Source organism: Baudoinia panamericana (genome assembly GCF_000338955.1).
Source record: "Baudoinia panamericana UAMH 10762 unplaced genomic scaffold BAUCOscaffold_5, whole genome shotgun sequence".
In the NCBI taxonomy this organism is placed as follows: domain Eukaryota; kingdom Fungi; phylum Ascomycota; class Dothideomycetes; order Mycosphaerellales; family Teratosphaeriaceae; genus Baudoinia; species Baudoinia panamericana.
Window position 1 is genome coordinate 879324 of NW_006911261.1, and position 26233 is coordinate 905556.

The 26233-nt window shown below is 54.3% G+C and overlaps 12 protein-coding genes across 12 annotated transcripts; 3 read left to right on the forward strand and 9 right to left on the reverse strand.

Annotated features, from left to right (window-relative positions):
• Positions 1 to 24: 24 nt before the first annotated feature.
• BAUCODRAFT_68107 (uncharacterized protein) lies at positions 25 to 1242 on the forward strand (the record flags this gene model as incomplete). Its single annotated transcript, XM_007677212.1, has 1 exon — positions 25 to 1242. One exon carries the CDS (start codon positions 25 to 27, stop codon positions 1240 to 1242), a length of 1218 nt encoding a protein of 405 aa, XP_007675402.1.
• BAUCODRAFT_446784 (uncharacterized protein) lies at positions 1223 to 2664 on the reverse strand. The gene has a single exon (XM_007677570.1). It carries the CDS (start codon positions 2465 to 2467, stop codon positions 1715 to 1717), a length of 753 nt encoding a protein of 250 aa, XP_007675760.1. The 5' UTR covers positions 2468 to 2664; the 3' UTR covers positions 1223 to 1714.
• A 450-nt stretch (positions 2665 to 3114) lies between these two features.
• On the reverse strand, positions 3115 to 4458 carry BAUCODRAFT_575211 (uncharacterized protein; the record flags this gene model as incomplete). The annotated part of the gene is made up of 2 exons (XM_007677571.1): positions 3115 to 4143; positions 4180 to 4458. The coding sequence occupies 2 exons, from the start codon at positions 4456 to 4458 to the stop codon at positions 3463 to 3465; spliced, it is 960 nt and encodes a 319-aa protein (XP_007675761.1). The 3' UTR covers positions 3115 to 3462.
• Positions 4459 to 5566: 1108 nt separating this feature from the next.
• BAUCODRAFT_69303 (uncharacterized protein) lies at positions 5567 to 6224 on the reverse strand (the record flags this gene model as incomplete). Its single annotated transcript, XM_007677318.1, has 2 exons — positions 5567 to 6093; positions 6149 to 6224. 2 exons carry the CDS (start codon positions 6222 to 6224, stop codon positions 5567 to 5569), a joined length of 603 nt encoding a protein of 200 aa, XP_007675508.1.
• Positions 6225 to 6577: 353 nt separating this feature from the next.
• Positions 6578 to 11122, reverse strand: BAUCODRAFT_88051 (uncharacterized protein). Its single transcript, XM_007677331.1, has 2 exons — positions 8652 to 11122; positions 6578 to 8596 (listed from the first exon to the last, which is right to left on the reverse strand). Exons 1-2 carry the CDS (start codon positions 10894 to 10896, stop codon positions 6954 to 6956), a joined length of 3888 nt encoding a protein of 1295 aa, XP_007675521.1. The 5' UTR covers positions 10897 to 11122; the 3' UTR covers positions 6578 to 6953.
• A 480-nt stretch (positions 11123 to 11602) lies between these two features.
• BAUCODRAFT_33050 (uncharacterized protein) lies at positions 11603 to 12834 on the reverse strand. Its single transcript, XM_007677049.1, has 2 exons — positions 12188 to 12834; positions 11603 to 12065 (listed from the first exon to the last, which is right to left on the reverse strand). Exons 1-2 carry the CDS (start codon positions 12418 to 12420, stop codon positions 11819 to 11821), a joined length of 480 nt encoding a protein of 159 aa, XP_007675239.1. The 5' UTR covers positions 12421 to 12834; the 3' UTR covers positions 11603 to 11818.
• A 624-nt stretch (positions 12835 to 13458) lies between these two features.
• On the forward strand, positions 13459 to 14039 carry BAUCODRAFT_23648 (uncharacterized protein; the record flags this gene model as incomplete). Its single annotated transcript, XM_007676943.1, has 3 exons — positions 13459 to 13540; positions 13574 to 13792; positions 13861 to 14039. The coding sequence occupies 3 exons, from the start codon at positions 13459 to 13461 to the stop codon at positions 14037 to 14039; spliced, it is 480 nt and encodes a 159-aa protein (XP_007675133.1).
• A 382-nt stretch (positions 14040 to 14421) lies between these two features.
• On the reverse strand, positions 14422 to 15126 carry BAUCODRAFT_68197 (uncharacterized protein; the record flags this gene model as incomplete). The annotated part of the gene is made up of 3 exons (XM_007677218.1): positions 14422 to 14712; positions 14790 to 14985; positions 15044 to 15126. 3 exons carry the CDS (start codon positions 15124 to 15126, stop codon positions 14422 to 14424), a joined length of 570 nt encoding a protein of 189 aa, XP_007675408.1.
• An 85-nt stretch (positions 15127 to 15211) lies between these two features.
• On the reverse strand, positions 15212 to 19556 carry BAUCODRAFT_447548 (uncharacterized protein). The gene is made up of 3 exons (XM_007677572.1): positions 15978 to 19556; positions 15434 to 15929; positions 15212 to 15284 (listed from the first exon to the last, which is right to left on the reverse strand). The coding sequence occupies exons 1-2, from the start codon at positions 19465 to 19467 to the stop codon at positions 15556 to 15558; spliced, it is 3864 nt and encodes a 1287-aa protein (XP_007675762.1). The 5' UTR covers positions 19468 to 19556; the 3' UTR covers positions 15212 to 15284; positions 15434 to 15555.
• Positions 19557 to 20417: 861 nt separating this feature from the next.
• Positions 20418 to 21008, reverse strand: BAUCODRAFT_68226 (uncharacterized protein; the record flags this gene model as incomplete). Its single annotated transcript, XM_007677223.1, has 1 exon — positions 20418 to 21008. The coding sequence occupies one exon, from the start codon at positions 21006 to 21008 to the stop codon at positions 20418 to 20420; it is 591 nt and encodes a 196-aa protein (XP_007675413.1).
• A 272-nt stretch (positions 21009 to 21280) lies between these two features.
• On the reverse strand, positions 21281 to 22544 carry BAUCODRAFT_448661 (uncharacterized protein). Its single transcript, XM_007677573.1, has 2 exons — positions 22442 to 22544; positions 21281 to 22393 (listed from the first exon to the last, which is right to left on the reverse strand). Exons 1-2 carry the CDS (start codon positions 22454 to 22456, stop codon positions 21395 to 21397), a joined length of 1014 nt encoding a protein of 337 aa, XP_007675763.1. The 5' UTR covers positions 22457 to 22544; the 3' UTR covers positions 21281 to 21394.
• A 221-nt stretch (positions 22545 to 22765) lies between these two features.
• Positions 22766 to 25452, forward strand: BAUCODRAFT_33056 (uncharacterized protein). Its single transcript, XM_007677050.1, has 6 exons — positions 22766 to 23008; positions 23070 to 23246; positions 23278 to 23768; positions 23823 to 23933; positions 23987 to 24391; positions 24440 to 25452. Exons 1-6 carry the CDS (start codon positions 22952 to 22954, stop codon positions 25329 to 25331), a joined length of 2133 nt encoding a protein of 710 aa, XP_007675240.1. The 5' UTR covers positions 22766 to 22951; the 3' UTR covers positions 25332 to 25452.
• The last annotated feature ends 781 nt before the right edge of the window (positions 25453 to 26233 follow it).

The window sequence follows — 26233 nt, forward strand, 5'->3', positions numbered from 1 at the left end:
CTGGAGACGGAATGGAACGCCTGGATGGGCGCAACTCCAGCAGAGGTAGAAGAGACTCTGGGAGGACCGAAGCATGGCCCAGCCATGGCCACCCTCCGCACCGTAGGGTTCTTCATCTATTTCCTCGGCTCCTGCCTCTTCATCCACTTCTCGCAGCTCCTGGGCGCACCGCTCTACTTCTGCAACAAGGACTACTTCTACGCCTACATGGCCTGGACGAAGGAGTTCTTCGGTCTCCTCGTAACCACCATGACGCAATGGTGGAGTCCCACCGTCATCCGCTTGAGTGGAGATAAGAGCATGAGCGGCCTGATCAAGCAGCACAAGGACGGCATGTTGCGGATGAAGCTCGGAGAGCGAGTGGTGCTTATGGCGAACCATCAGATCTACACGGACTGGCTATATATGTGGTGGATAGGGTACACCAACTCACCGCCGATGCATGGCCACATCTACATCATCCTGAAGGAGAGCTTAAAATGGGCACCGATCATAGGACCGGCGATGCAGTTCTACGGCTTCATCTTCATGGCGCGCAAGTGGTCGAAGGATCAGGAACGAATGCGCTACCGGCTGCGCAAGCTTTCCACTAGTAAACACTCGGGTCCGAAGTCTGGTGCGCTCAAGGGCGCAAGCCTGGATCCGATGTGGCTGCTCATCTTTCCGGAGGGCACCAACGTCAGCGCAAACACGCGGAACGGAAGTAAGAAGTACAGCGAGAAGATGGGCATCCCTGATATGAAGCATCAGCTCCTCCCGCGCAGCACTGGCTTACAGTTCTGTCTGCAAGAGTGCGCAGACACGGTCGAGTATCTGTACGACTGCACGATTGGCTACGAAGGCATCCCGCATGGATTGTACGGTCAAGACGTGTTTACGCTACGCTCCGTATACTTCCAAGGCCGGCCGCCGAAAAGCGTCAACATGCATTGGCGGCGTTTTAAGATCGCGGATCTCCCAGTCAACGACCATGACGCCATGTCACAGTGGGTGCTGGATCGGTGGCGGGAGAAGGACGAGCTACTGGAACACTTTTACCAAAACGGCAAGTTCCCGGGTGATCCGGACGCTGTCGAAATCGAAGGGGGACCACAGGAGAAGGAGTGGAAGACACCGTACATAAACACGGAGGTCAAGCCACGAAATCCGGTCGAGTTCTTGCAGATGTTTGCGCCGGTTACCGCGGCTGGTTGGTTTGCGTACAGCTTGGTCAAAGCCGTGGATTGGGTGTTTGGCAAGTGAGTGAGCGTCTGTCGGACTGGGATACCCTTATATGAGACGTTGAATACATGACCTAGGGCGCAGGGAGGCTGTCGAGCGTTTAGACCGATACCCTATGATACATGTCGATATGCGCTTGCCAAAACTATTCACCGTTACTACCCTGCGCGCTTGAACCGTCCGCTGCAGAGAGTATGCTGCAGTGAATGATTCTCGTCAGGAGAGACAGTATCATGTCTCATACGACTGGACGGGGAAACCAGGTAATAAACCAGGTAGCATTTGACGTGACTTACATGTTGACAGTAATGTTCTGCGCCTATGCTGATGCTTTAGCAGCCGGAGTTTCGCAGCGACATAGCTTCTTTTGCAAAGCATCGTCATCCTGCTACAGTGCGGTGGACGACTGCTGTTTGGGTTCTGTCCTATACATGGCGAATTTCGAGGACTCCCGTGGAACAATTTAACGGTTGGGTTAATGCTATGATTCGACTCATCTTGGTCTTGGAGTTTTTGTTGACGCAACAGCGGTTGCGGTGCGGACGATCCGTACAGGCCTCGCTGAGTTGGTGAGACCGCGCTTTGGTCGTCGATAGAATCCGGCGACGGTAGCTGCAACCTGCTTCGACCTTCCTTTCTTCGGATGAGCCGTCGGTAAGTCCTCCCAGAGATCATCGTCGGTTCCGGCGACTGGAATTACATGCTCTGGCCAGTACATCTCCCTCCACATCATCCTTGTCATCGCCCGAAGAGCTGCGAAGGTGACGAGCAGTGACCCCAGGACGATGCCAGTAATCACTAGTATACCACAGCTTACTGTATCGCGAGCTCCTGGTGCATACCCAGGGTTCCGATCGTTGATACCCAGGGCATTGAACACAGGGGACCACGCCGAAAGGGAGCAGATGATGCTACCGTGGGTGATGTAGAGGAAATACTTGATCTCCCGCACGCGCTCAGGGTCAGGTTCGTGCCAGACGTAGTTGTTGGCACGTAGCTCTGCAACACCTGCGGGTAACCAGGCAGTATCAGGGAGAAGGGATAAAGTGTTCTTGATGAGTAGAGGACCAAGGAGAAGGTACATAATGCCGGTGCAAGTGTCGTAAATGGGACGTCGTGTGCAAGTGCAGTCTTCGCCGTGCGAGATGTTGTTCCGCAAAACATCTGGCATCGACAGTGGGATCGTCATTAGCTCACTGCGGGTGGTCAAAAGACGTTTCATGCTTGCTGCTTGGATGCGGTCCATGTTGTCCTGCAGATTCCATGGGTGTAGGCCGTGATGGCCATCTGCGTGTCGCAATGGAGCGTTATGTTTGTAATTCCGACAGCTTCCTCCCGTTGCGGGACGGTTGTTTGACTACATGGTTTTCCGTGAGAGAAAGGTAAGACAGCAAGGCAAGCAAGCATTCAAGTGAGGAAAGCACGATCGAGGCACGTGCTGCCGTGCCCCTGCGTGATGTCAGCCTCGCCGCGTAGACCCTTCGCGTGGGCTTATCACATTGAACTGTCGTATGCTCATCTATCTAGAGACTCCCCCATATCGCCCGCTCAAGAACATAGTACCGGTGCGAGAATACAAATACGAGCACCATGGCATCGCGACTTTTGAATCCAAGCCTCTTCCATCTCCGCACACCACTCTTTGCCGCGGGCCTTGGCTTCTCCAGCGCTCTCCTCATCCACCAAACCTTTCAGTCTCGGCGCATATTACGACTCGACAGCGCACCAGCAGCCGTCAGTCCCAGAGACTGGTCCTTCTCGCAATATCAACATGATGCAAAAACACCTATCCTCAAGGAAAATGGCAGATTGAATCCTAGAGCAGTGCGGCAGCTTTCCATGGGAAGCGTATTAGGTAGGATGTCATGTCCAAGCATGCGGAAGGCTCCATTGACGTAGTGTAGGTCTGGTAGCAGGGCTTGGTGTATCGCTCTTCTCACGACCTCTGGCGCTGCTCCTTGGCTTACTTGTCGTCGGCGTGCAAGCAGCAGAGAGCTACGGCATTCACCTAATAGCGTACCGGCAGCTACAAGGCTACGTGAAAGGCGTTGATTTGCGAAGTGCCGTGCAGGACAATGTCGCCTTCAAGCTCAGCTTTGGCACGTTGTTCGCACTCAGTGCCTTTGCGGAGTTCTAAGTCTATGTGTATGCGGAGCCAGCTGTACAAAGATGTAAGACTTGGTTGTCTCAAGTCATATAGGCTCCAGGAAGCCGAAGCGGCCCGGCACAGCTTTCTTTCGATCAGTCATGCCTCGCAATAGGCTTCCAATGCTCATCAGGTGCTTGGGCGTAATTCCTCGCCTTCGCTAACGTATAGATCACCTCCAAGCACGGCGTCTTCACACCATGCTCCTCCCCAATTCGCAAGGCATTACCCAAGATAGCCTCAACTTCCATAGCCCGACCGTGTCGAACGTCCGTCAGCATGCTTGGCTCCTTCCCACCGGTCTCTAACCGACTCAATGGCCGCTGAAGGTCGTCGTTGATGACCTCGTCGGTAATCACGTTGGGATACCCTGCCGCGGCGGCAATAAGACCTACCTCGTGCATGATATTACGGATCAGCGTCTCCGCACGCGGCGACGAGCGGAGATAGTTCGCATCGTCACACAGAGTGAGCGCTGTAACTGGATTCCAAGCTGCATTGACCGCTACTTTGATCCACTTCCGTGGCTGGACGTCGTCGAACACTGGACACGACGCTCCCCCGGCGTAGAACATGGCTGAAAACATCCGCGTTTGCTCCTGCGCCTCAGGCTTTGCACATGAAGCGGCCGGAAACGTGCCGATCTCGAATCGCTCCAACGGTCCATGCTCGACGACGCCCGGCTCACATTGCGTCACTGGAAGGTACACCACGCCGGAGATCAACGTGTTGGTGGGATAGAGTTCTGCATACCCGTCCTCCACTCCTATGCCATTCTGCGCCAGCACTATTGCGGTTTACCCGGGGGTGACAGCAGGCTCGATCGTCTCCGCCGTGCCCGGAAACGCCTTGCTGCAGACTACAACATAGTCGAAAGGTCCGTGTCGCCTCGCCTCGTGGACTGACTGTACTGCTTTCGGACGAAAGCGCTGCGTGCCAAAGATCTTCGATCGGATGAGGATCCCATTCTCCTTGACAGCATTGTAATTTGTCCGGCACACCGTGGTGACCGTGACACCGGCGGCTTTGTGGAGTATGTATGCATACACGCAACCCACTCCGCCAGTCCCGAAGATGAGTGCTCGAGTCATGGTAGTGTGGTGTAATCCTGTTACATGTAAATCTTGACTTTATCGCAACTTGAGACACATTGCATGAGTTTCGTATAACGCAATTAGTGAAGTGGATCCGCAATGAGATGAGATCAACTCTCCCTGGTCTGCGCAGATGCCGCGCTGCTCATGCAGCATGATGGGTGTTGATTGCTGGGATAACGAACGTCGGCCGACCTTTGCCGAGAGTGGCCGCTTTGGTGGCTGCCGCTACCCAGATGCATGTTGTGGTCCATGGGTCGTGGGAGGCATACGCACACCATGTGCGCAACTGAATCTATTCGGGATTCTATGACGACCTCTGTGCTTCGGTGACTCCATATCACCACTTTTACAATACATTCGCAGTCAGGATACTGATAGAGCGCTTTCATTGCCGTAGGCAATCAAAAAGCCATGCAACAAAGGCTTCTCAGATCTCGACTTCCTTCATACCACTACGCCGCGTAGATTACAAAGTCTAGATCGTCGCAGGATCCCACCATACTGTATTCCACCATACTGAGCACCGAGGTGTCCTTCAGCACATCGGCGTCCGTCCAGCTCCTCCGTATCCGGTGTACCAAAGGCTACTACAATGTAAACTGCTGCTTCACGTTCGTCTCCTAGATCCACCACAAGCTTTGAGTAGGTACAAGAGCAAATCGAGCTCGCAACAGCTGTCAGCCCAGCCCCGGAGTCTCCATGCTCGTAGTATTGAAGCGGATCGATAAGGCGTCACAGGCCTCTCGAATGCGATAGATATTCCCTCCTCTAAGACAAGAATGGCGACAACGTTTAGTTGCGCAGACCATGTTGTGTTGATGTTAGACAGAAGGCTGATGGGGCGTGTCGTCTCCGATTGTACCGCAAAATCCTACTGATGGTACGCGACGCCAGATGACGGTATCATGAAGCTTAAACGAACGCTGCCAGCTTCCATGCCGGTCTCGTAAGCTGTTTAGTCTTAGATTGCACCTAGCGTCTTACTGTAGGAGGCCGAGAAAGTCACCAGGGTTTGCGAATGTCGCCCATAGAGGGTGCCGGAAGAGAAAGATCGAGCATGCCGTGCAAGCTGCAAGTTGTGCTATGCTCTAGACTTCTTATCTTAGAAAATGCCTAACTTCTGTCCCCATCCATCCGTCCGCGGATTGACTAGTATCTGATACGGGAATGGATTGGTATCGTTCGTCGTAATGGGCGGGATATGCGCCTTCTCCCGGTTTGCGAGCGCAACCACCTTCATCGCAGCTTGCTGCAGTTGATCTTCCATCACATGCCGGTTCCTACCCGCCTCGGTCTCGCTCCGTGCACTCGTTAATGACACGTCAACGATCCAGTTCTCCCACACCGTCTCCTCGTCCGCCTTGGCGAAGAAGAAGCCTCCCTTCCGACGCTTCTTCTCCAAGAACTGGACGATAAGCACTCCACGACCTGAACCCGGTTTGGCGCTATACTGCGGTGACTGCTGGGTCGAGGCTACATCGAGCGCACGGACAAGATCGGTTGTCCGGCGCTCGATGAGCGACTCGATGTCCTCTTCGCTTACGTAGGGGAGCGTAACGTCAAGGACGTCGTGAGTGGCTGGTGTAAGCGGTTGAAAGTACCGCTGAAAGAAGATGATATGGCAGATGCCTACCGCTACTGTTAGCACCTACACGGAGGGACCGGAAGTCTTCCTACTCAGTACCCTTCACAACGTCCTTAACGTTCGTCCTGTCCGCAGACAGTTCCAGCATGAACTCTGGGGCTTTGCGGGCTTCCATTCTGCTGTTAGCGGCTTTCTACCAGCTGCTTCACGCAGCGACGATACATGGAGCCTACGGCATGATATTAGGCGCAGCCAATTGCTGTCACCTAAACCGACCAAGAGACTACTTCCTGTGGTGGGTCACAGGGCGCATATGACTAGAGGTCATCATGGGCACCTATCGAAATGCCTAAGGCAGTCATGCTTGCGCGTTCGTACCAACAAATCGCTTTCGGCTCACTAAACGCACGCAATACCAGAACATCATCTGCTACAACAGCTGTGGTGTCTGGTGTGCTTCACGCCTGCCATGGCGAACTTCGTGCTAGCGACGTCGCTGCGCGATCTAAAAACCCAATGCTGCTCTCTCTAGCACACACTTACTAAAAAAATGCTACTGCTAACATCTGCCACTAGGAAAGCGACACGTGCCCGTCCGTGGTAGCACAGTCTATCCGTAGGCGCTCCATCTTGAGGTAATGATGGAATCTCCTATCCTGAGCACATGGAAGGCACCACATATTAACTTAGTAGAGGAAGAGTTACGAAGCGAACGGAGGTACAGACTTCGTGCCTGAAAAAGGTTTGAGCCCGATCATCACAAATCTATTCAGCGAAGTAGCCGTCGTGACATCGCAACGCCATAGCAATGTTAGAGGCTTATTGGGCGCTCTGCTTGAGAACGCCTTCGCAATGCATCATAACCCTTCCCTCTCCAGCGCATTACGCCTCAAAAGAGCCAACTTTATGCCGGAGTAGCACCGTCGCTACTATCTTTCTCCGATGACTTGATCTCAGCCAAAACCTTTGTGAGCTCCTTAAGCCTCACCGGCTTACACAGAAAGAGATCGACGCCGGAGCTAAACGCCTCTTGCTGCGCGCTCGCGCTGCCAAGGCCAGTCAAAGCAATAATGTGCGCCGGCTTGATATTGTGCTTCTCCTCAAACGCCCTGATTTGCCTGGTCGCCTCGAAGCCGTCAAGCACCGGCATGTTGATGTCCATCAGTATGACCTGCGGCCGGTCCGGAGGGGTTGCGGATGTGTTGAAGCCATGTTTGCCCGTCTGTCCATTCAGAAAGTTACCGGCGATGCAGGCGGCTTTGTACATGTTGACGGCCTGCTGGCCGTCTGTTGCTGCTATCTTGTGGTGTCCCTGCTTGGCTGCGTAGTTGGACAGCAGCTTCAAGTTGATCTGGTTGTCGTCGACGAGCAAGAGCGACAGGCCAGAAGGACGGACGCTTTTCGTTGTCAGTTGCGCGGTCGGATCTTTGGGCGAACCAGAGTCGACAGCCCGTGGCGACAAGGACTGGTCTCCGGTAGAACGTGACCGAGCAGACAGGTAGTCGTCCGGAGCGGACTTGAACGCATCACCGATCGCTGGTGTCTTCAGCCCGTCGGTCAAGCTTGGGGATAACACTGGCGGAGACTGCAAGCTGCCGTCATTGAACGTACCATGAGCCATGTCGTCCTTGCTCCGATGTGGCAGTTGCGCTGCATGACCGCTCATATCGTCAATGTCGCTTACGCCTTTAAGTACAAGGCTGCCTTGGTGATCGCTTAGAGCACCTGTCGCTGGCTGACTCCGGGCGGTGATACCTTCCCGGTCCTGTGGCCCAGCCATACATTTCTTGATGGCCTTGATAAGCCTTTCGTTACCGTACGGCTGTGCGATGTACTCCACAATTTGCGTTGTCAGTCCGGCCGCCCTGCCCTCGACTCGAAGCTTTCGCGCTGAAATTGCACTGTTGCAGAGCAACAAGAGCGGTTTATCCACGCGAAGCGGCGCCGACTGCATCTTCGCGAGATAATCGTCTTCCATCAATAGAAGTATATCAGCCGAAGGAGGGGCTTCCACGCTGCCCTGGACGACATTCACCCCCATCTGCTCACAGTTGCTGCGTATGCTGCTCATTATCAAGGATCGGGCAGTGTCGTGCACAGACTTTCCGTCTTTGCCATCGTCATGAGCGGCTTTTTCGGTAGCTAAGATGGCGATCGAGATGTCGTTGAGTGGCGTGCGGGCCGCACGTTGGTCGACTAGCACTTGCTCATCCTTATCGGCCTTTCCATAATCCAGAGGTACGGTCACGGTCATCGTTGTCCCCACATCCTTCTCGCTTTGGACCTCGACTTTGCCGCCCATAGCTTTCACTATCTTAGCAACGAGACTCATGCCAAGACCAGTGCCTTCGATTAGGCTGTCTTCTTGCGAGAAAGCTTTGAAGAGGTGGTTCTCGAGGAAGTCTTTCGACATGCCACGACCGCTGTCCCTGACCTGGAACACGGCGTTGAAGCGCTTACGCTTTCCCGCAATCGGCTGCGCCCTCAGCGACACGTGAATGAAGCCTTCAGAGGTGTACTTGAGCGCATTCGAAACGAGATTGATGCCTAATGAGAGAGTCAGTCACCGTATACACACGGGCTATTTATTCATGGCACTCACATATGCGTTTCCAGCCACCAAGTGGGAGCTTGCAACGCCAGTTCAGCTCCGCCGAGCGGTCTATCTCTAGGGTGACAGCCACCTTCCGGTCAAGGATAAATTGCTTGCCTCGACTGCAACAGAAGGAGTACACTGCGGTCTCCACAACCTCCTCGGTCGTTTCGTCAAGTGGCACATCAGCATCCAGGACCATCATATTGCCAAGCCTCGCTTTCCTCTCAGAGTTCGAGGAGAGTCTTGGCCTCGTCCGGCTATCAGCATAGCGTTCTCCGGTCGGCTCCTTGACTTTGATATGATGGTTAATCTTGCTGTAATCCAGAAGATGGTCTACTATGTCGAGTAACGTCCGGCCGCAGATCTCAATCTGCGACACCAAGTCTTCGCCAGAGCTATCGAAGTTCGAGTCTTGTAATACCTCCACGCTACCAAGAATGCCGTGCAGTGGCGAGCGAAGCTCATGTGAGATAGACGAGATGAAGTCCGATTTGGCTTTGTCGGAGTTTATCGCTTCTAGGCGATGCACTTCAGCCATTACCACATCGCAGTATGCGGACAGGTAGTGGAGTTCCGATTCGGTGGAGAACAGTCTCAGCGGTGAGAAGGTCCATACAGCGCACGCGGAAAACCACCTCCCTCTGTTCGGATCCCACATGCCGACGAGGGCCAGACAACGGACGCCTGGGAACAGGCGTTGAAGCTCACGACCATCGTCGATCCTACTGCGTCGTCTGCGGGCTGTACGTTTTACGGAACCTTCTGTGGAGTCAGTGCTGGACCTCGATGCTGGCGAACCATCGGATAGCTCGCTCTCCGACGATGCCTCGCCCTCTTCGTTAAAGTTCCAGATCTTGCCTTGTGGATGTCGCCTCATTAACGCTCGCAAGAACTTCTCCGTAATGTTAGTGGCCTGCATATCGGTCTGAAGTGCCTCCAGATGGTCAGAGCAGTGCTCTGGTGCATGGGATGCTGCAAGTACTTTGCAAGGCGCATCTCTGCTGTCGCTCCGCTTTCCAAGCGCTTGACTTTCGCCTTCCGTGCTCGTAGCGTCGGGACTGCTCGTTTGAGCATCCGAAGTTTGACTTTGATCGCTGCCGTCGTGCGTTTCGACAAGCCCACCATAAGTGCCAGGCGTAGCGTCCAGGAATGCGCAGCCATCTACGTCCACCGCTTCCCGCAACAGATTAGCTGCACGCTGGAACGCAGTTTTAACGCTCGATGACACAAGATGCTCTCTGAGATCCTCACTCTGGCGACTCGTCTTGGCGCATTGCGAGGCTTGGACAGATACGGCTGGAATACTGGGGGTCGTATCGACGGCTGGTCTATCCACGGACGGAACCAAGTCCGCATTGTGGGATCGCTGTGCGTTCTCGACAATGGTCGACGTCGTATCTCCTCCTTTCGGCGCTGTAGAGGGTGTCGTAGAAAAGGGCGGCCGATACTGGCGCTTTCGACGTTCCCTACGCTCCGCTTCTTCCTCCCAGCGCTGAAGGCTTGGTGCGCCTTCGATAAATGCCCCCAGTCCAGAGACCATAAGCTGGCCTCGTTCGGATTCGGACTTGGCCCTCACCATTTCAAGATGCGTCATGACGGTGGCCGCCATGTCCCGGAGAAATGCCATGCCCTTAGCATCAAGACCGTCATGTTTTCGATCATCAAGACAGCAATATGCACCAATGTTCACACCCTTCGAGGTAGTGATGGGAACGCCAGCGTAGAATTTGGCCTTGGGCCCGTCCACAACGAAAGGCCTGTCGCAGAACTGGGCGTCCTGGTCGATATCATTGATAACGTGAATCATGCTTCGGTCTGGGGAGTCCAGGTCCTGCTCGTCGATGGATGGTAGCCTGCAAACAGTCTCCTCACAGATTGAATAGCCCCTAGGGATCACGGAGTGACCGAGCCAGAGCTGGTCCTCTATGTCGTGAACGGAATCATCAACCAACGAGAGACTCCTCGTAGCCTCGGCCAGAACATACGCGTTGTTGGAATCGAAGAAGAATAACATTGCTCGGCGAGTACCCAGCCGCAGAGCTCCGAGTTGGCAAAAGGCTGTAAGGGCGCGATCTGGAGAAGAGAAGGGCCGGTGATTCCTGACCGACGCTTCATCACGGAAGTCGCACAAAGGTGGGCCATCTTCTGTCAAAGCCCGAATGGGCTCGAAATATCTGTAGAACTCTCGCTCGCGACGGCTTTCGAATAGTGCCTGCTTCCGCGACGTCCGTAGTTTGTTGGTATGTTGCATATTTACGGCTAGCTCAGGGACAAGAAAGTGATCGGCGGTGTGGTCATGCTCCGGCCATGGTGGCGTGAACTTTCCCTAGGTTCCGGTGATACACCAAAGGTTGCAGTGTTTATACAATGTCGCAAAGCTGAATGTTAAGCAGAAGCAGGTCGAGAGCAGAGGCAAAGGCGGGCTCCTGATTCCACACCGGCATGCACCGTCATGTTACCGGCTCTGGCGAGCGCTGGGACCGCCCATCGAGATCCCTCCAAACAATCGGAGGCCCGCTGCGATGCGCCTTACTTCGCTCGATGGCCGAGGCACCGGAGCATCAGCCGCGTCTTTTGCCACCGCGAGAATTCCTCGATCAACCACTTTCAACGATCCCATTTGCATAAGCTGTAGAACTCACATAGAAGTGCTAAGGCATTTGATCAGTCTTTACTGCTGAGCATTGAGCTACACTGAACGCACGATCACTGGCATCGGCGCGAAAACGTGCCAGAGTTTCCACTACCCACCTTCACCTCGCGGGCGTATAAACCGCGTTATTCCACCGGCAAGCCCAAAGCAGAGATGGTAGACAGTGTGCATGCCACAGCCATTGATTGCTGTTTCTTATCGAGCCGCAAGTTGCCACATGTCGCTATACCGTAGGACATTTGCACAATGCTGTGCACAGGAGCACGTTACCAACGGTACCACGTACGCGTCACAAATGCTGGCAGACATTTCAGGATGGGTGAGTGACCGTAATAGCTATAACGTTGACAACCGTGGCCAAGCAGCTTCACGCTTTGTGGATTCAGCACACACAGAATGCTCTCTGCCTGGCCCTCAGTTATATTTTCCAGCTGTATCAACGCTTATCGTCATCATTCCAAGCGCATCACGCTGCAGAGAGAACAACCAGTGCCATCTGCCTAGCCTCCGCGCCACTTCCTTAAGTAAACGTGTCTGGGTCGAAGTTCGAGATCTCGCTCATGGAGTCGAGGTCGTGACCCTGAACGGAGTCTTGGGGAGTGGCCGACTTTGCCTCGCCTCTCGATGCTTCTTCCTGCGCGTCTCCGAATGCGTCAGCGTCCTCATCCAACTGCGGCTCCCTGTACACCTTCGGCGTCTTGCTGCGTCTGACCGAAGTCTTACGAGCCAAAGGCTCGTCCCCAGTGTCATCCTCGTCGCTCATGGCTCTGGGAATAAGTGCATTAGCGAGGCTGTCCCGGAGGACCCAAAGCAAGCCTGTGTGCAGCATCCCGACAACATCGTTTGTCCACAACTGCTTGTCACCGCTACCACCCTCTACTGCACTTACTTCTTGCGCTTCCCGGAGGTGTTCGGTGTCTTTGGGGTCTTCGAGCTTGGCATACCGACCGTACTCTTGCGTGGAGTACTAGTGCCGTCACCGCCGAGTCTAGCCTTCAGCTTGGTAAGATGCTGGCTGACTGCGCCGGCCGTCAGGTCACCACCATATTTATTCACCCACGCCTTCGATAGCTTGGCTTTGTCAATCATTCCAGCGTCGAGAGCCACTTGATTCGATCTCATCAGCTCAAAGTACGCAAGTCAGTCGGTGGGTCGGCTTACGGATGAGCAAGCGCTGGTCCATCTCCGCACTAAAGAGGTGTTAGACATGGCTTCAGTAGCAACAGTGAAGCAACCGGAGAAGGAAGCTTGCCTCCAGTTGACCATCTTGCACGTCGTGCTGGTTGGTATGCGTGAGTGTTTGCTTGAGGTATCTGACAGAGCAACCAGCAAGTATCAGCGGCCAATGTGGGTGGGAAGCTCAAGCTGTTGAGGTACGTGGGACGTCTGTGAGAAGCCGTGGAGCTAGCAGGTATTAAGGTGAAGAGTGAAAATGTGACAAGTCTGTTTCGGTGTTGCCGGCAGGTGTTGAAGCTGCAAGTGAAGTGAGGACAAGATCCGTATCCGCAGCTAGAATTCAATGCTGCCAAAGTGAACGTCTGTTACACGGCAGATGCACGGTAGCTGCATGCGCTTACCAGGGTGGCGCGTATTGTGTGATCTGTCGCGTGCTGAAGACGGACAATCTCGAGGCGCTACGATGTCGGTATTCCTTAGTCGACACTGCTATGGAGCGCTCTTCTCAAGCGATGCTTCTCATATCGCACCTCATGCTCGTAACAGAACAGTAACTCAAGGTTGGCGTCTAGGTTAGGTAGTTTTCCCAAACGGCCATGCGGTAAAAGAACGTGTGATCTGTACTCGTCGCCCGACTTTCCTCCAAGACGATCAAGTCTCAGTCAGTGGTCCGTATGCCGTCTGCTGTGCTGCAGGCTGCCGACGCCAAGGCATAACCTTCCCGTCATTCACAGTTCTGGCAAGGCAACAGCACAGCGACTATTGCTAACGTCACTTCACCCTCACCCTTAGCCGTAGCGTCCTCCAGAGTAGGTTCTTACCTTTCTTCACTCCCACCTTTGCAACCTTGACCTTCCCGTCAGCCGACGTCTTCATCACAGCCAGGCACTCCCTTGGACACATCTTACTGATCCTTCGATTTGGAGGGAGCTTTCCCAATCAACCTACTCAAGTCGATCAGAATTAAGTTACTTTGATTCGAACATGGGCGGCACCACCGACCGGAGCTCCGCAGAGACATGGCAGCGTGTCGTGGCAGCAATCATCGCGAGTGGCATCAAGGGCTGTATCTCCTGGCTGCTCCGCACATAGTAGCCAGCTGACTCTCTGCAGATTGATCTGAAGGTCACCGCTACGTACTACGGCACCACTTACGACACCCTCGAGAACCGCTTCCGCAAGCTCAAAAAGGATGCCGCCGAGCTCAAGAAGGAAGTTGAGAGTGGTCAGCGAGGTGAAGTAGCCGTGCCCGCTCGCACCAAGTCTGCACCTACGACTCCACGGAAGCCAAAGACTCCAAAGAAGGATGCATTGAGTGGTGAGTCTCTCCCACGAGCAGCGTGCCCGCATGAGCTGCGTTCTTGATCATAGGCTGACTGAGACCAGCGGTTGCGAATGGCCGGATTGGCAAGACAACTCCGTCTAAGAAGAACAAGACACTGGTTAAGAAGGAGAACTCGGACGACGGCATGTCTCCAATGTCAGTCGAGCCGGCGAACCCCCACATGGACATCGGCCACCAGATCTTCGACTTCGAGGGTGTAGATGTGTTTGACGGTATCTGAGGCACGGATGTTCAACCACGACCGGAACTTTGAAACACCTGGAAGACCCGCAAGACATGGCGACAAGTGCTGTATCAGGAAAGTAGCGTACCGGAGGGAAGAGCAAGCAGCAGCTGTGGCAATTGTGCTCTCTCAAAGCGTCAGAGTATTGACCATAGCCCAGTCATCTCCGAGGCAGTCTTTGTTCTCCAGTATCCTCTTCTTCTCATCGCCCGTACCCATGAGTGCAATTTTGATGCAGCATTTCGCGATGCGATCAAGGGCGATAGACGGTATAGTAGCCTCCCAGAGGATTGTACCGATCGCATCACCTCGGCCGATAACACCACCTGGCCGCAGAGAAATCACTTCGAAGCACTTGTGGCCTTGTATGATTTCACTGTCATCTGCTATGTCGAAGAGTGCTTTCTCGGCGGCACCTGTAATGATCTGCTGTTAGCCCGGTCACCATTAGAGCAGCTTTGACCAAGGTGACCGTACCCTTTGTCTTCCGCCAATCGCTCCACGCCCACAAGCCACGATTCTGGTCCTGTTCGGCGCCCCATACTGAAAGGAAGATAAATCTGAATGGAAACTTGGCCTTTGGCATGCGTTGTGGGCTCAGAGCGGTAGCCAGCTCTTTTGCGAAAGCTTCAGCCGCTTTCATAGGGTACGTTATCGTCACCTTCTCGGCCTGCGACAATGTCCGGATCAGTTCTTGACATCGGGAAGACCACACTTCTCTATATCGGGTACAGTGCGAAGGCATACCTCCTCCTTACTCTTAAAGTTCTCATATCTGCGACCAAGTGCCCAGATGCACCCTTCAACACCTTCGTCCCGTAACCGCCGAAGCAGCGCTTCTGGATACTCTTCGAAGTTGTCGTGGATGATCTCCGTCACTTTGCCTTTAGCAGCCTTTCCATAATACTTCTGGTCGAGCGGTTTGCGTGTGATGACGAATATGCTGCATTGTATTGCTGTCAAGTGTGGTCTTTGACGGTTACGAATGGGCATTCACGTACCGTTCAATGTAGTTGTGGGCGATACACTGATCCAGCACCTCACTTCCGATAAGGCCGGTGGCACCGGTGAGTACGATCTTCATCGCGGCCGATACGTGGTGTCGGAAGCTCGACGCGACTCGGACAGTAGAAGCTATGGAGGAGATGCGACAGCGGGTCAATGAAGTGGGGGAGGACGGTGACGGGTGAAAGCGATAATATCCCCTCTGTACCTGCCTATCACTCTTGGTCGTAACGCTGCCTATATAGAACTCTTAGCTCTTGCGGAACGTCGCGCAACAGTATCACGGATTGCTCGGGCAGATGAAGGTGCTTGATAGCCATCGAAAAGGAAGCTCACGGAACGCACGGACATTTACAAAGCATGGCAATGGCAAGGGCAATACTCACAGTCACGAGATCAAGTACCTACCTACCAGGTAGTTCAGGCACATGTAGCAATACTATCGCTTTTCTTCCCTTCCCACCAACGATGCTTGCTTCCACACCCTAACGTCGAGTTGCCGTCTCCATTACAACACGTTCACAGTCTTCAACGCAATTCTGGCACACTGCGCCATGTCTGCTTGATTTACCGACTCCCCATCAACGTACTTCAGCTGGTTGATACCGTTCGAGCTGCAGACGAGCCAGTTGACCCCTTGCGTACCCAGATCATCTCCCTTCTTGCGCACGCAGGCCGATCCGTGGGTTGAGCTCCAGACGGTGTCACCGTAGATGTTGTCGTCATCGTCGTCAGTAGGGACAAGTCCCATACCAGTGAACTTGCACTGATCTTTGTTTGACGTGTTGTGCAGGACAAGAATGGAGTTCCCGTCCGCGGAGCTGACGCAAGACGCGGCTTTGCCTTTGTTTGTACTAAGGGTAGGAATCTTGTTGGTTGTGCCTGTAAACGTCAATACCGCTCATCATTTCATTACAGCTAGTGACTTACCAGCTTGAGGCGCCTCGAGCGTCATGCCATCGAACATCGAGGCACCCGAGATGACGGAAGCGACAACTTTGAAAGGGTCGCCTTGTGAGGCATCGTTACACTGCTTCTGACTGGAACCGGTCGGCACAGGCACCGGGAAGATGACTTTGCTCGCAGTCACCGTGGCCTTGGGCTTGTACGGCTGTGGGCCTTTTTGGTGTCCGGAATGCCCCTTCCCGTCGCTCTTGTCCTTCCCATCGTGCTGGTCCTTGCCGTCGTGCTTGTCCTTGGCGTCATGCTTGTCCTTGGCGTCATGCTCATCCTTGTCGTCGTCCTTGTCCTTGCCGTCAGGCTTATCCTTCCCATCAGGCTTGTCCGTTGGGATGGGCTGGGGAGCACCAGTCGTTGACTTCTTCGTTATCGAGGTGGCCGCAATTGTAGTCGTCTTGCGGGTAGACTGCTCCATCGTGAACGAGGACGAGCCTTGACTGACAGGCAGCGGTCCTGGGTTTCTGAAGCTCTCAGTCGCTACAGGAGAGAGGCCTACCGATGTGGTGCCCGGCCGAGCAACCGTTGATGTGCGCGCGGCCTCTTGCGTGGTGCTAGGGAACTCTGTTGTGTAGAGGGAGGTAAAGCTGTAGGTCTTCACTTGGTCGACCACCAGACCTTGGCCATTAGGGTAGGCGCTCAAGGTGTGACCTTCCACCACGGTAGTGGAACCGTACGGAATGTCTACTTCTTTGTTGCCGTTCTGCACTACGACGTACCTGCCTTGGGCGTAGTTGTAGGCGTAGGCTTGGCGGTTGTTGTTCCCATTTAAGTAAACTCCACTGACAGTGCTGTAGGTCGGGGCAGCAGTGATAGTCGAGCTTCCAGGCTGGGATGTTATGGTGCTTCTGGCAGACGACGTGGTATGTTGACTGAGCGTGTTCTGGCTTGGTCCACTAGAGGTGCTGGGTGACAGGACCGTCTCTGATGTAGCGCTCGAGGACCTGGAATGTGTCGTGGTTGCACTTGCGCTCCCCAATGAGATAGTTGGGATGCTAAGGCTGAGCGTGCCGGTAGTGCTTATTAGTGGGACCTGAGGGGTGCTAAGACTAGACGAGGGTGTACTGCTCGGTACAGAGGAGGCGTTGGTGTAAGCATAGTCAACATTAGGGTTCACTTGAGCGTCCGTGATGGTCTGCTTGAGGTAGCACGTTGTTCCCAGATACGCGAAACCAATGCACTTAGGCGTGACGTCGCAGAGTGCGAAGCATCCCGAAAAGGTGCCGGTAAGAGACTGTGCATTTGATAGATCACCACCGTTGTGATCTACACCGCATGTAACAATATATGTGCGGCTTGCCGCATCTTTGTGGATCCTGTCACCAATACTGGCGCAAGAGCCAGCAGAAGTGGCGGTCGGAGAGGGCAAGACCGAGACTGAGCTGACGGAGGGACTTGGGGTGATTGTAGGTAGTCCCGTGTTGTTTCCACGACTGACAATATAGGCAGCGTCGGCGGTGGATTGGCCGCTGAACGAATTCCCGTTTTGCTTGAGGTAGCAATATCCGAAGCCGTTGCCGGGTAGCCAGCTAAACCCAGTGCACTGTGCGTTAAGGTCGCAAGCGGCAAAGCAGCCCAGGAAGTTCGGTTCCTGGACCGTAGTCAAGTCTGCTCCAGGGATGTCGTGCTGGCAGGCGACCTCGTATTGTACGCCTAAGGTGTCTTTGTACCTGGTTATGCCACTGGGTGCAATCGCAGCGCAGTTGGTGGGCGAGGTAGCTGAGGCAGAGGGAGTGGTGGCACTGGTCGAGCGAGTTGCAACTGCAGCGCCGGAAGACGACGAGCTTGAAGCTCCTCCAACCAGTTGCGCGGCATTGGCAACGGATGGAGCGCCGCTGCTCGCGGAACTCTTCAGGTAGCAAGTGCCATATGTCTCACTGCCGAGGTATGAAAACGCAACGCATCTTGGCGTCGAGTCGCAGTAGGTGAAGCAATCGCGGAAGCTGCCCGTCGGGCTCATGCCAATATCGTTACCCGCGTAGTCGTAAGAGCATGTGACCTCGTAAGTGCGGTTGTTCGCGTCTGTGAACGTAGGGCCTTGAGCCTGGATATTGCTGCAACTCGTCGCCGAGGTGCTGGTGGCTGACGGTGCTGTTGAGGTTGTCGATGATGCAGCGGTGGAAGCAGAGCCGGAGCCAGCCTTAGGGAATGAAACTAACACAGCTGCGTCTGACATACTTTTCGAGGGACCGCCGCCCATAAGTGCAGATTTGAAGTAGCAGGTACCGCCGCCACTTCCGCCGAGGTAGGTGAAGCCAACGCAGCCGGTTGCCTTGTCGCACCCAGCAAAACAGTCTTCGAAAGAGTTCACGCTCGTTGAGGCGAAATCGCTGTCAAGGTAATCATACGTGCACTTCACGGTGTAGACGTTGCCGTTTATGTCTGTGTACGTGGTGTTCTGAGCGGCCAACTGCGCGCAAGAGCGCCCTGATATTGCCGTGCTCGAAGCGGCTGGCGAAGATCTTGTGGGGCTGACAGTCCGGCCTGTTGACTGACTCTGGCGTGTAATGGTCGTCTCCCCTGCGCGGCTGGTGGTCGAGGTCGAGATAGAAGACATGCGAGCCTCAGGGGTCGTTGTCGTGGATAGAACACTGGTCGTGGCGGTGGCCCTTGTCGTGCTCACGCCTGTAGAGGACGTGGATGCGGTTGAGCCCGAGCGGCTGCTTGTGCGCTCACCTCCGCTGCCGCTGGACATGCTCGAGGTCGACCTTGACGAGGAGGCTGATGGAACCTCTGCGGTAATGGTCCTGGTTTCCACAGGCATGGTCGTTATGAGAGTGGTCTTGTCCACCGGCTGGCTGGATGATCGAACGGTGGAGGTACTCAACGAGGTCGAAGTCGACCGCTGGCTTGATGACGTCTCGCTGTGTCGGCCTGGTTGTGAAGTGGCAGATGACGTGATAAGTGAGGAGCGTTCAGCGATTGTGGTGATTGTCTTCAGAGGCACGGTTGTGGTCATGGTGGTTCTGCCTAACTCCTGAGAGGTGGAGCTGCGTAATGAGCTGATGGATGAGCGAGTCTTTGCTGAAGTCGATGACTCTCCCTTCCTAACGGTTACGACAGTATAGCCGACAGCTTGTGTAGACTTGATGGAAGAGGAAGTGGTAGGCGGTTTGTCAGCGCCTGCACGCCATGTCGTAGTCGAACTTCGCGAAGAGGATGTGGTTGATGGTGTGTATTCACCAATGACGGTGTACGTTTTCCCACCAATGACAACGGTACTCGTGTAGGTACCGCCGTAAACGCTTGTGCTGGAGCGGTAGACAGTGCTGTAGAATGTCTTGACTTCAAAGCTCGCCGCCTGCGTGGTGGAGGAGACCGTTGGTCGATCTTGAAGGCCTCGCTGTGCCACCCTTTCAAACGCAGATTCGGCGGATGCCGCTCTTCTACTTGGTAAGGCATCGACACCTAGAGACAACGATGCCAGGCCAATCAGGCCGGCACTGACAAGGGAGTGTAGCATACCGGTTTGTTACACCTTGTACGAAAGCGACAGTCTGCGAAAGGGTAGAGGAGGAAGACGCAACGCTTGATAGGAGCGGACTCGGGTATCATTTTGAGGTTGTGCTTAAAACTGTCCAACCGCCACTGTTGACGTCGTTGTTACATGTGACATGTTAAGGGCATTTGTATGCCAACCCCTACCAGCCGTGGGATTCTGGTTGCTGTGGGTATAATGCGTGCAAACTGAGCCTTACGTGCCAGGAAAGTTGCGAGTGATCCGATAACATCTGCAAGAGCTCGATCGTGTCGGCGAAAATGGACCCAACGCAATGAGAACAAGGTTGCAGAAACGTGTACCACTGGCTGTATAGTGGAGACCTGGTGTAGACCAGGCTCCGGGGCATCCAAGTGTAAGCGATCAGTGAGGTATGCTTGCAAGGGAACGAGTGGATATCAATCTCATGCTTATGCTCCGTCCAGAGAATGCGTTAGGGCATTGCCGGGAAGCCGGATACGGAAGCGCGCACCAGTGCGTTCCCCAGTAACTCTCTTCAGCGATTCGGCATGCCGAAACTTTCGCTGCAATGTGGTACCAATCACGTGACAATGCTCAGCATTGTTCACACTTTGCAGCCATCGCGTCGAGCGTTTAAATGGACGCTGTATCATGAACTTCGTCGCCTTATGGTACGCTTGCGATTGCTGATTTGGTTGTTAGCATGGAGAAGTGCCCCTCGGAACTAACAGCAGCGCCCTCCATAAAGCCGCGGCACATAGGCATACCGGAACGGAGCATTGACGCCGGGTTTTCTCCGATATGCTCGTTACCACAAACATACTCGGTACATTGTATTGATGAGTAGGAAGGAACTTTAAAGCGACTGCCAATGGCCGATCAGATGGCATGCTTAGCGTCTCCTTGGCGTTCAAGCTGACGCACGATGTAGGCGCGGTAGCGCACTGCCTTCCTTATGCTCTCTCGAGTTGACGAAGCTTCGTGATGACCTCCTCAATGCAGTTCTCAAGCTTAGCTTTCTCCGCCGGCGTCGTCTTCTTCAGAACATACCGAGCGACCTCATCGCTTTCCCGACTTGCAGGCCGGCCAATGCCGATACCGATGCGGGCAAAAGGCGTGCCGTTCATGGCCGAGAGGATGCTCTTCAACCCATTATGACCTTTGGCGCTAGCTCCTTGAGCGGTGCGCACGCTGACAGCACCCAGTGGCTTCTCCAGCTCGTCATGGATCACGACAAGTCTGCCTTCCTCGCCAAACGGGATGTGCTTTGACCAGGCTGTGAATGCAGCTCTTACACCTTTGCCGGACTCGTTCATATACGATGTGCTCATCCATAGGGTCCAGTCCCCCATGCTGCCGCTCATCGCAGGCCTGCCGACAAGGCCATTGCCAAGCTCACGCTCTTTGTGGAAGCTGCTATAGCGAAGATGTGCCGCTAAGTGATTGACAACAGTATGACCTGCGCTATGCAGCGTGTTGGCGTAGGTAGATCCTGGATTACCAATGCTGCAGACAAGGAGCGGCAGCGTGCGGACTGCTGTCATGGGCGCACCGAGCAGTGACTTGCGACGCTTCCCGTCTTGCTTCTCGTCGTGCGCCGCCACCGTGTTTTCCGCGCTCGGTGGTTGTTCTCGTGAGGCGTTCTTCGCGCGCTTCCTGCGCGGGCGCGATTGCGGATCGGCCGCTCGAGCTTGGACCACATTCTCGACCTCGCTCTTTTCAGCGCCTCCGTTCGTCTTTCCAGACTTCATATCACCTGGTTGCGTTGCCATGATGACTATGTATGATAGGCCTGATAAAAGCCGCGTAAGATATGCCGATGCGAAAATGAGATTCGCTTTGTGTTGTGTTTGTCCGGTTCGGGTGACCCGGCTTACAAGCACCGCCACAGCCTGCCGGTTTAATCATGATCCGTGGAGATCTTGAGCTATCAGCCAATTCTTGTATCATGGTCTGGCGACGCCGGTATAATGGGCGTGTTCGAGCGACTGACCCTTTCTGTCACTTCGACCTCGTCTCCAACACGGAGAATGGCGCCACTCGGTCCAGCACATGCATACTGCCCGAAGACAGGTTTGTGCGGAAACTGCTCGTTAGTGCGCCTGTCTTTCGCCAACAGTCCATATAGTTGCCTGTTCGTTGCAATCATGCCACCCTTCGTCAGGTCTGCATTTAGGCTCAGGCAGCGGACGGTGCGAAACAAACAGCGAACTGAAACTTCCTGATCCGGATCGGTCTGCGAGTGTATGATCAGCATGCCCCAGCTGTCCTCGTCGTATGGGCCGGCTTCATTGCCAACGTCGACATGAATATTAGGCCTGAATCGTACTATGACATCTTCGTCCTGCGCGGTACGAGGGAGCCTTGCGCGAGCGTCGTTCTCCGAGGCGGTGGAGGTGATGAGTAAGGGTGCTGCATCTGCGAAGCGAATCCTTTGCGGCTGCAGCGTGTCGTTGACAGAAATGGAGAGTGCGCGGTAATGCTTCGGGGCGTAGGCCAAGCCTGGGATCTCTCGTTGGCCTTTGCCACCAATGTAGAGCAGTCTGGTAGGCATATTGAGATGGTAGCTGAAATAGTTCGCGACGGCATCGCCCATATCGATACCTGGTGCTTTAGTGCCGAATATGCTGACCTCGTGTACGGGCGCATTAATCAAGGCCAATGGCGAAGGCGAAAGTGGGACGGTAAACGTCCGGTTCTCCCGTGCTTGGGCATGTGTGATAGTCAACTTCGACCACGACCGATCGATGGCCGTATGGAAGAGACCAAGATCGAAGCGCCACTTAATGGTGATGTGTTCCGCTAGTGGTTGCGAATCCGTCGGTGGCTTGACGAGCACATACTGCCTGTCGAAGCGCAAGCCTTCATTCGTGATCTCGGTCTGCGTGACTTCAACCGGTCGCAATGACTTTACAGGATAGATGAAAATCTTGGCATAATTAGCAAAGACTCTTGCTGCGGAATACTGTCGCCTTACCCTTTGTATTTTCATGGTTGTGGATTGTCCGCAGTGTTGCTACACTTGCATTCCGCATGAACGTGCTGCAAACATTCGAGGGTGTCTATCGCAGGATCACAGAGCAGCTTGACCAGATATGTATTACGATGTGAGGCCTGTATGAAGCACGCGACGCCTGCGATCATCGCACGTTATCTGGCAGCGCTAGATCATAACGACAGCGCTCTCCGGACCGAGCAATGTTCCCCGGTGGCGCCTTCAGCCCTATGGCTGGACGACCATCAGTCAGCACCCTCGTACCTACTCGCTCAAACATCTCTGGAAATGACTCGCGAACTTACGACTCCACTGTAAGTGGTACCGTGGCTAGGTCCGTACCACCATATACACTACTAGATGTTGCGCTGGAGCACCGGCCTGGTACAGCTTCAATACCCTGGCATTTAATCGTCCATTCGCCGCCCATTACTCAAGGCGGGAGCTTCGACATTGGCTTGCGCAGCCAAGGTGCCCGCGTATGGCTGCGCCATGAATTCACAACATACCGAGAGAGCTTGTGATCGCTGTCGAGAGCGTCGCGTAAAGGTATGCCTATGCTTCCACATCAGAGCCTTTTATAGTCAGTATGGCTGACCTCGGAGGGAAGTGCGACAAAACGATCCCAGCATGTCTGCGCTGCGAAAAGCTTGGGAAGCCATGTCCTGGTTACGACAAAAAGCGCAAGTTCGTCGATGAGACTGTCAGCCTCCGCAAGAAGTACCAAGCCTCGCCTCTAGGTCGACCGAGTGGCGAGACGAATGCGGACAATGTATGTATCGTGACCGTCCGACACAAAGACTCCCTCTGACCCATCAAAGGCGATCAGCGGTGCCTCGTTCAATGGCAAGTCTACTATATCGTTTGCTTCGAGCCCGCTAAGTCGCCATGTTGCTAGCCAGCCGACGCTTCCGGAGAGCCCGCCATCTCCTGGCCAAGCATTGACTGGAGGCGACGACGATATAGCTCCTATGCCCTATGTCACCACCAACATAACCGAGGTGCCACAGTCACTGGCCGCTCTCCCCTCTCTGGCCTCGGTCACACACCCGGCGCTTCTGCTGGATACAAACTTTCGCCTGCCGGACCTACAACCCGATCCGCAGTATGACGGCCCCTTAAACGACACTTTGTTCGATCCGGCATGGTTCAATCTCGAGCCTGATGAGTTCTATGGATCCGGCAACAACTCCTGCGGATTCATTCCGAACGCTCCTATCGTGGATGAAGTTGATCGCCGTGAGTATCAGCCAAGTATAGAGACTGCGACCGCAACGCCCATGTCTGGCATTGGGATGCTCATTAATGGGTAAGTGACGGTGAAGCGTGCGCCCACCACACATGTCTAACTGAGCATTCGTAGAAACATGTGGCCTCCAGAGGGACAGGCAAAGACCAGCGCTCTTATTGCTGACGAACGTGAGCATGAAATGGCATACCTTATCCGGCACTTCACTGAGGCACTGGGTCCGTGGTATGAGCTGTCTACTTCCGTTCACTCACCTGAGGAGCTGCTGACGGTGCTAGGATGGATCTCTTTGATCAAGACAAACACTTCGGCCATTTGGTGCCCTTGAAAGCTTTGCGAGACGCTCTTCTGCGCAACGCTATAGCCGCTGTTGCTGCGAAGCAGCTGGGTCGAGTCAAGGGTGTCAAGCCTTTCGTGGGCGTTCAGTGCCAGAGACCGGCTATGATGGAGATCATTGACGGCACTATCGAAATCGATTGGTTCTATAAAGCCGCAAATTACTACGATAAAGCTATTGCGTTCTCGCGCTTATACCTGGATGCTATCTCCGGCAGTCTCAGCGCACCATCAAGTCCCAGCACCCAAATGTCATTGTCCTTGGCCAATTCGGACGACCTGCTAGTGGCGGTCAGTCTCTTCTCGTTGTACGAGTGTTTGGACAACAGAGAGATGGGCTGGCTTTCGTGAGTATCCGTGGCCTCTTCGCTGCACCTGCCGCTAATCGGTTGTAGACATCTAGCGGGCTTAAAGTCGCTGCTGTCGGCTATCAGCGCCGCTCAGCAGGATCAGCTACAGATAGTGCCATCAATCACCGTTGGCCGGAAAGCTTCGTTCTGGAACTTCGTACGCGCGGACTACCAAGCATCTTACATCAACCGCTCGAAGACATATCTTGACACAGAAGAGCTACCGCTCTGGCGCAGCTGCGGTCTCGAGGTCCGAGATGACGGAACACTGTATGCCGATGTCAGTGCTATCAAAGAGGGTTCCAACAATTGCCGGCAGACCGCACAGATTGTGGCCCACACTCTGCTGTGGCTTGTTCTGCGGGTTACCAATTACCTGGCGCAGGACCAAAAACTAACACCCGCCGACGCTCAAGCAACGTGGGATCTGCTGACCGCACAATTAGATGCATGGTACAGCAACCTACCCGAAACTTTCCAGCCTTGTGCACAAATCCGCTACCCACTGCAGATGCGATCCCATCGTGGAGGCATGACTGGCTCGCAGCTTACGGAGGTGTTCTTCAGCATCGACCAGTGTGCAGCTTCGATGCAGTTATATCACTTTGCTCGGATACTGCTGCTAATGAACAAGCCTGCCACCAGCAATGGTTGCAACAGCAGGTTAAAAGCGTATCGTGAAGTCTCGCCTCTGGCCATCAAGCATGCAAGGGAGATCGTTGGTGTGGCGCTCGGCAGGCCTCATCCGGCGGTCAGGGTTGAGATGCTCTTACCATTGTACGTTGCTGGTGGCTGCTTAGAAGCGGATGAAGAACGGAAGGTAGTTCTGGACGTTGTCAGAGCTATCGAGAAGGACACAGGCTGCTCTACGGAGGTCACCGCGCGGAGCTTGGTGGACGAATGGGGCTGGAATGAGGAACATATGTTAGCAGAGTAAGCGTAGTATAGTTCCGACTCCGGCATTGCATATACACATTCCCAGAAGCGAGGGTAGCGCGCGACGCAATCTTCATGTCGAGAAGAACTCATGCCGCAGAGATGGCGTAAACTATGGCTCGTGGTTAATATGTATCCTCGATCCTAAAGGCCCGGGAACAATGGCCAAAAATCGACCTCCCACCGTCCTTGAGCATACGGCCGCGTGAGCTATGGTCAGCATGCTATTTTGTTAAGATCACCAGCAAGGTTACCTCGTCTTCAGGCGTCGAGGCTGGAGAAGCAATAGGAGACCTGGGTGGTACTGGTAGATCGCAATTAGGGCGATGCATATTGACCGTCTGAGCGCAGAATCTCGAAGTTTCTGCAAGCGATATGGAGAGCTCATAGTGCTTTCGGGCCTTGAGCTAGAAGCTGTATAGGACTATCGTTCAATCTGTGTTGTCCATGGTCCGAGTCTTCCTTACTGTGGATATCCATCTGTACCGAGCGTCCGGTCGGTATTTGCTGGAAATTCAAAAGTCGCGCTGATGGCGGTGGTCTATTGGTTGCTCTAGCCTCTTTGTAAAGAAAGCCTGGTTCTTGTCGCTTTGGAAAGGTGTATGATAAATCTTTCCCTTGTGTGGCAGGTCGCAGGAAGTGTGTTGTTCGCTTGAGCGTACCAAGCCTCCCGACCTCGGCCGTTCCAGTGCCTTCCTTGTCTGGACAAACTTCACGTACCTGCCGCTCGGTCCACTCTCATAGCCAGTGGCCGTGGCTAGCCGCCGAAAGTTGCTCTTGTCGTGTCTCGTGTTGTACAGGCGCGGCGGGGCTCGTGCTCATCGTCCGGCCATTCACACGGATCAGAGAGAGACTGCAACAATCACAAGACCGTTTGACGTGACATTTCCACAAGCACCATTC

Excerpts from the sequence above, each read along its gene's own strand:
- BAUCODRAFT_446784 (XM_007677570.1), bottom strand. The coding sequence starts at position 2,467 with ATGGACCGCATCCAAGCAGCAAGCATGAAACGTCTTTTGACCACCCGC.
- BAUCODRAFT_88051 (XM_007677331.1), bottom strand. The coding sequence starts at position 10,896 with ATGCAACATACCAACAAACTACGGACGTCGCGGAAGCAGGCACTATTC. Across the intron at positions 8,597-8,651 it reads TGGTGGCTGGAAACGCATAT|GCATCAATCTCGTTTCGAAT; the intron begins GTGAGTGCCATG and ends CTCTCTCATTAG.
- BAUCODRAFT_33050 (XM_007677049.1), bottom strand. The coding sequence starts at position 12,420 with ATGAGATCGAATCAAGTGGCTCTCGACGCTGGAATGATTGACAAAGCC. Across the intron at positions 12,066-12,187 it reads ACCTCCGGGAAGCGCAAGAA|AGCCATGAGCGACGAGGATG; the intron begins GTAAGTGCAGTA and ends ACTTATTCCCAG.
- BAUCODRAFT_447548 (XM_007677572.1), bottom strand. The coding sequence starts at position 19,467 with ATGCTACACTCCCTTGTCAGTGCCGGCCTGATTGGCCTGGCATCGTTG. Across the intron at positions 15,930-15,977 it reads GCTCGAGGCGCCTCAAGCTG|GCACAACCAACAAGATTCCT; the intron begins GTAAGTCACTAG and ends TGACGTTTACAG.
- BAUCODRAFT_33056 (XM_007677050.1), top strand. The coding sequence starts at position 22,952 with ATGAATTCACAACATACCGAGAGAGCTTGTGATCGCTGTCGAGAGCGT. Across the intron at positions 23,247-23,277 it reads ACAATGTATGTATCGTGACC|AAGGCGATCAGCGGTGCCTC; the intron begins GTCCGACACAAA and ends TCTGACCCATCA. Across the intron at positions 23,934-23,986 it reads ACTGAGGCACTGGGTCCGTG|GATGGATCTCTTTGATCAAG; the intron begins GTATGAGCTGTC and ends TGACGGTGCTAG.